The following is a 6,567-nucleotide window of genomic DNA, read 5'->3' on the forward strand; positions in this document are numbered from 1 at the left end:
AATGTGGAAATTGAGCAAGTTGAGATGACTAAACTGCTTGGAGTTATTTGTAGAACGTAAACTGTCATGGTCAAAACATATTGATGCAGCAGTAGCTAAGATGAGAAGTCTGTCTTAACAACACTATCAACAAGGCTGGTCCTACAGGCCCAAGTTTTGTCGCACCTTGACTACTGTTCAGTTGTGTGGTCAGGTGCCACAAAAAAGGACTTGGCTCAGAACAATTGGCTCAGAACAAGGCAGCACGGCTAGCCCTTGGATGTACACAGAGAGCTAATATTAATAATATGCATGTCAATCTCTCCTGGCTGAAAGTGGAGGAGAGATTGACTTCATCACTACTTTTACTTATGAGAGGTATTGACATGTTGAATTCACCGAGCTGTCTGTCTAAACTACTGGCACACAGCTCGGACACCCATATATACCCCACAAGACATGCCACAAGAGGTCTCTTCTTCTCTTCTTGTTTCTAGGATATTTTTAAGGACACGTAAATGTGGCTCATTTGGCCAACATCCCTCGTTTATTGATCTGGTTGGATCTGAATGCATGTGTCCATTACATTTCTCGAATGTCTGGTAAATTTAAATTTGTGTTTTCCAGTGCCAGATTTTCCTAAAGAAAACTTTGTTTTATGAAGATTTTAGAATATTCACATGAAAAGACATCTTCAATTGGATGAAAACTTTGCTATAGACACCCTATAGACTCTGGGAAGTGCGCTATTCCAGTGTCACTTTGATTATGCCTGCACATCATCGTTCACCATCAGCCCCAAACATCTAAAGAATAAGCTATCCAACCAAACAAGCTTGTAAGAATTGCACTTTAACTCCCCCCTCATGCTCATCTGGAGGTTGAGCAGTTTTTCATCTCTATCTCTGTAATGTGTCTGTATCTATGTAATTGTATATGTATTTACGTAAAAATAAAATAGGGACCACAACGGAAATAAGTCCCTGAATTTATTGTGCAATCCTGGTCACTTAAAAAAATCTTGGTGTATATATATTTTTTATTTATTTACCGACAAGTAGAATCAATCAATGAATCAATCCAAACTGTGCAGCGCCCAATTGATGAATGGAAATAGGCATCTAAAAAGGTGAATGTCATTCGGAGATTGTCAAGCCAAGCCTTCGATACTGGGTAAGCCTACAAGGTAGGGAGGGATGTATTTTCTGTTTCTCGAGACTTCCATATTGTGATCTTGAAAACGCAAACCATGATATAGAAGTGCCCGAAGTCGGTATGCTTTGTTTATTGGTTGTGTGGAGCACTGGCACAGAAAGACGTTGGTGGAAAATTTGTTGCATAAATGTTATGTAATTATAAATATGGCATCAAAATGTTGAAAACCTGATTTCCCCCTAGCTGATCATTATCTGCAACAGCTCTGATTGTAGTGCAATGTTTACAGGCAGGGAAAGTGAGTTCTTCTGTGGTGGTCAGAGAACCTTCAGGCCCCTAGTCCTGCGTAGCATTGACTGCGTCACAAAAGCATGCTGAAGTGGCAAAGTTGATATCCACGTTTACAAACACAGGGTCCCTACAGTTGTCATTTGTGGTCGTAAACATGTTTAGTTAATTATATGAGGGGGGGCGGTGTTCAATGTATTTAACAGTACAAGAGGGTCATGTGAAAATATTTGCAACTTTGAGGAGTGGGGGTGCATTTTTTCTTTTAGGACACCTTGAGTTGGATCAACCCTGTACATTTTGATCTGTCCCTTAGAGACTTACCCAGAAAGACTCACAGATGTAATCGCTGCCAATGATGATTCTAACATCTATTGACTCAAGGATGTGAATCCTTATGTTAATGAGGTATTTCTTTATTTCATTTTCAATACATTTGCAAAAGTTTTCACTTTGTCATTATGGGGTATTGTGTGTAGGTTGGTGAGAATGCATTTCATTTCGTCCATTTAGAATTCAGGCCGTAACACAACAAAATGTGGAATAAGTCAAGTGGTATGAATACTTTCTGACGGCACTGTACACAATGCCAAGGTCACAATGACGTGATTTCTCCACCCTCCTATACAACAGGCAGCTTATCATAATTGGCAATTTCATGTCTGATGGCCAATTCTCTAATGTTCTTCAACAGCCCCTTTAACCTTGCTCTCCCCTCACTCCCTTGCGCTTTTTTTCTCTCGGTGTGCAGGTATAGGCGGTGGAGCCCTGAGGGAGCCTGCCTCTGTCACCAGCTCCAGATAAGACTGTTGCCATGGGGACAGAGTCAATGGCTCAGAGAGGGGAGACTCGGGGCAGACATAAACACTGTTTGATTTCACCAGCTGTGAGACACTGGGAGAGATGCACAGGGGGAATTCACAAAGGAGACAAGCTGTAGATGGGAGCAGGGGGCAATTTCTGTTCTGTCACAAAGTCAGATGAGAGAGGTCAAAGAGAACCAGAGAGGGGAGAGAGACAAAAGACAAGAGAGGGCTTCTTGATCTCTGCTAACTTCTACAAAAAGCAGGTGGAGACAGGCTGAGGAAGACAGGGGAGGAGAGAAAGAGATGGGCAGCAGTCAAATAGAGCAAAAAATAAATAAAATCTCATATTGAAACGCTGGCTAGCGACAGTGACACGATAGAGTGTGTGCGCACAATGACTGTGTTCGAAAGCATCAACAACATGCTGGACCACAGCTGTACTGTACTGATCTAGAAATAATATTGAGTAGTCATCTATAATGAAAGGTGATTTGTAGATTTGTCAGTCTCTACAAGCCTATAAAGTCGGCTGAAATGGCGAAAGTGGCCAGTGATTCACAGGAGCTCAGGCTGTAAAATGAGTGACTGAGCTAGAGATGACGTCACTTTGAAGAGCACAGGGAGAATGATCAGTTTGAGAGTAAAGTAGCAGCCTGAGGGAGCTTGTGATGTGGGCGGCTTCAGTCTAGGAGATCAGATCAATCAGGAAATGAGACACAGAAAAAAGGTGCTTTATTGAAAACAAAAATATCTCAAAAAAGATTTACAAAATAATGCTTGTTGTCGTAGATGATACAGCATGTGATTTGATTTGATTTGATGATTATGTTCAATTTTTTCTTGCATTATTTTTTTTCTTCCTTTTCTTACATTAGCTCTTCTCTTGTATACAAAACAAAAATGAATAACATGAAGGTGCTTGCAAGGAGAATGTGAAATACGGTTGGAGATCGACCCTGGTGAGGTGCACTAGTGCGCTTCACTCTCCGTTCTCTCACTTTGTACAAGAATTAAACAAAACATTCTGGAATCTGGAAATCCCAACCGTTATTTTCTTATATACCATGCACACTTAACGATGCTAACCGAAAACGGACATATAGGAACTGTGCAATAATTAAATTATCGCCCTTTTAGCTTACATCAGCTTTGTTCAGGTGTTTTGCAACTTGAAGACGTTGCAAATGTCATTCATTATGTGAGCAAAAATAATGCTATCGTCAAACTTCATGGCTTAGAGACAGAAAACAGAAAAGAGGATATGGCACAAAAAGAATCCCTCAATCAAAACACAGTGGGAAAAAAGTAGAAAACAAAGGCAACAAACAAATCTCTCAACAGAGGACCAAACAGACCTTGCACTTGTCTGTAAAAATAACATTATCATTGTTTTTTAAATTACTTTACTATTCTTCTGGGATAAGGCACCGGTCACATAACTGAACCCAGAGCAGTGAGTAACAGAGGAAATTTCACTAGACGACAGAGAACCATGAATAATCTCCATTTACTTCACTGTATTACAGAGGAAATAACAAAACTGAAGCAACAATTATTATGCCCCATTCACTGTTTTCTAGACAGCCATAAATATAAAGTCTACATTTGACATGTTTTGTCATTTAGCAGACGATCTTATACAGAGTGACTTACAGTAGTGAGTGCATATATTTTCATACGGGTCCCCAGTGGGAATAGAACCCACAACACTGGCGTTGTAAGCACCATGCTCTACCAACTGAGCTACATGGGACCCTGCAGTCTACTAATCGTATTCTATTACTACGGGCATTTCAGATTATAAATTAATGCATACTAAAGCACAAATAATTAAAGAGGAGAGGGTGCCTACAGAATGCATGCAACTCCTCTTACAATATACAGTCGTACCCTCATCTGTCATATTTTTTAAATATTCTATATAGGGCTGAAAATCACTGCATGAAAAAATAAGAAAGGTTAACTAAAACCCAGTTCTAACTCATTAGTTATCATTATGGTACCGCTATCTGAGACAGTGAGACAGACCACCACACTGATACATAACATTGCAGACTTAGTTCTAGCCTATGACATCCTGCTGCAATGACAGAATCTACTGACAAAGTTGGCACTGGTACTCATAAAACACACACACACACACACACACACACACACACACACACACAGTGTGGGACAGCACATAATGGGTATAATGTTGTGTGATTAGTAGCCATGCTATCCACGTACTGTACCAAATAATATTGTATGTGCCAGAAATACTCCTTTTTGATTTCTCTCTCCACTTCCTACTTAGTCTTTCTTTGGGGAAAGCCTCCCCTCCCCACATTAGCTAGTAAACACAGATTTGCCCTCTAGTGCAGAATGAAGGCATGTCCACAGTGTGGCTAGGCAATCCACACACCTTCCACGATGACGATCAAAATCAAGGGAAAATAACTGAGAAATGACAAACCATGTTGAAAAAGAGAGGGAACTAAGGATATGATGCCAAAATGTATGACAGCTTGAGAGAGAGAGGCAGAACGTGTGAGTATTCTCTTTTGTTGAATAATGTATGAAATCCTCCTGTGATTTCTGCAGCGTTGTCTCTCTTCTCTCTGGTGGCAGAGTCTGTTGGCAGGGTAGCGTGCCTGGTGGTGGTGGTGGGGTCAGACGTACCACTCCCTGCGTGAGATCACGGAGCCGTCCATATGAGAGACATAGTCCCCCTCGGCCCCACTGTCATAGCAGTCATCCGACAAGTAGGGGGAACCGTTGCTCAGCGGGTGTGGTGGGGCAGTGTATCTGGCATGGCTAGTCTGGTGGGGGCTGGGGTAGCTACGCAGGTGGTCGTGGTCATGGTGTTCTCCATTTCTCGTCGCCCTCGTGCGGCCATTGGACTGGCGCTCTGGCTCTCTGTGGTTGTGGCTGTTCATGATGGTTGTTGATGTTGGATGCAGGTGGAGGCGCTCGCGGTCCCGCTCGTGGTTGCGTTCGCGGTCGCCCCACTCCTCGCGGTCCTTGTCTACAAAAACATTATTGGCAGGCTTGGAGGGGTGGAGCTCGTGCTGTGGAGGAGCCTTCTGCATGTCTGAAGGCCCTAGGTACTGCTTGGTGTAGTAGTCCCCGCGGAAGGTCTGTCGTTGTCGGAGGTAACAGACCCCGCCCAGCACTAGCAGCAGCAGGAGGAACAAGGCTCCGCCCACAGCTCCGCCCACGATGGTGCCCAGTTGGTTGGCAGGGGGCAGGGCTGCTAGGGTGGGGGAGGTGAAGAGGACCCGTTGCTTGTCTCCCACAGAGGTGGAGGAGGAGGCAGAGCCAGTTAGGACAGGCGCAGGGGTGGTGGAGGGCATGGAGGTGGTGGGAGGATCTAATGGAGGGAGGCAGGGAGGAGGGAAGTAGAGAGTCAGGGAGGGAGGAATGGACAGACAGAAAAGTAGAGAATGTCAATGCCAACTACATCAGCATATTACTGAAAGGGGATAGGTAGACATGAGAAAACTACAAAACAGTTCTACATCTAAAACAACATGCTCATAACAGCCTCAGGTTTGCATTGACATGTTATCTGAACAAAGTATGTTGTTGTTGTTAGATCTCTTGACAGACCACTTGAGGTTAGAAGTAACCTTTAAAACGTATAGATGTGGTAAATTAAGTTTTGATGTTTTGGGATTGAGGTAATGTATACAAAATGACAATAAAGACTAAAAAAAACATGCAGTTTAGAGCATCCAAATGGGCGGTAGCCTGATCGGTAGAAAACCAGAGACTGTGAGAGGGAGCATTACACTAATCACAAAAGAATGGAAAGGCAAGGTAAGGCAGAGGGATGTAGATGTTACTAGTTTAGGAACCAGAGATGAGTGATTAGGAACTAAGTCCTCTACAAAGCAAAAAATAAATTCTTAAAACAATCATGAATTGAACTCAATGCTGACTAGCTTTTGTCAGTAACACCTTATTTGAAGTGGTATAAGCTGTTCATAATGCTCACATATAACTTATGCTGACAACTTTAGGCACTGCATGACATGCACACTGTCAACTGTAAGTCATGGACACTCAACACTATTTTCCTTGCCATGTAAATCTTTGCAAGAAGGAAGAGAAGATTTGTTCCGTATTGCACAGATCAGCTTTAGAGGGACAATCAATCATGACATTCTGTAGCTACCGCCATTAAAATCAGGTCGAATGAACTGATGAACACTTTTATGATTATTATGTGCCTGTTATGGGTGCGTATAAAGACTTTATAGAGAGCTTATGCTGAGCATTTCAAATAAAGACAAACATGTCTTTGTCATTGAGAATGTCGTAAGGCACTGATACGTAGGAGGGAAGGGATGTCTAG

The 6,567-nt window shown here is 42.5% G+C and overlaps 1 protein-coding gene and 1 non-coding gene across 2 annotated transcripts in view; both read right to left on the reverse strand.

Annotated features, from left to right (window-relative positions):
* Positions 1–1,833: 1,833 nt before the first annotated feature.
* The window catches only part of LOC139421964 (nectin-3-like protein), a 55,560-nt gene continuing 50,826 nt past the window's right edge, over positions 1,834–6,567 (reverse strand). Inside the window, exon 6 of the mRNA XM_071173106.1 lies at positions 1,834–5,580. Within this exon, the coding sequence (XP_071029207.1) occupies positions 4,880–5,580 (701 nt within the window). The 3' untranslated portion in view covers positions 1,834–4,879. The remainder of the gene's footprint in view (positions 5,581–6,567) is intronic.
* On the reverse strand, positions 3,909–3,982 carry trnav-uac (transfer RNA valine (anticodon UAC)). The gene has a single exon. It is a non-coding gene; the product is annotated as a tRNA-Val (tRNA).

The sequence above is a fragment of the Oncorhynchus clarkii genome, chromosome 12, assembly GCF_045791955.1.
Source record: "Oncorhynchus clarkii lewisi isolate Uvic-CL-2024 chromosome 12, UVic_Ocla_1.0, whole genome shotgun sequence".
Lineage (NCBI taxonomy): Eukaryota > Metazoa > Chordata > Actinopteri > Salmoniformes > Salmonidae > Oncorhynchus > Oncorhynchus clarkii.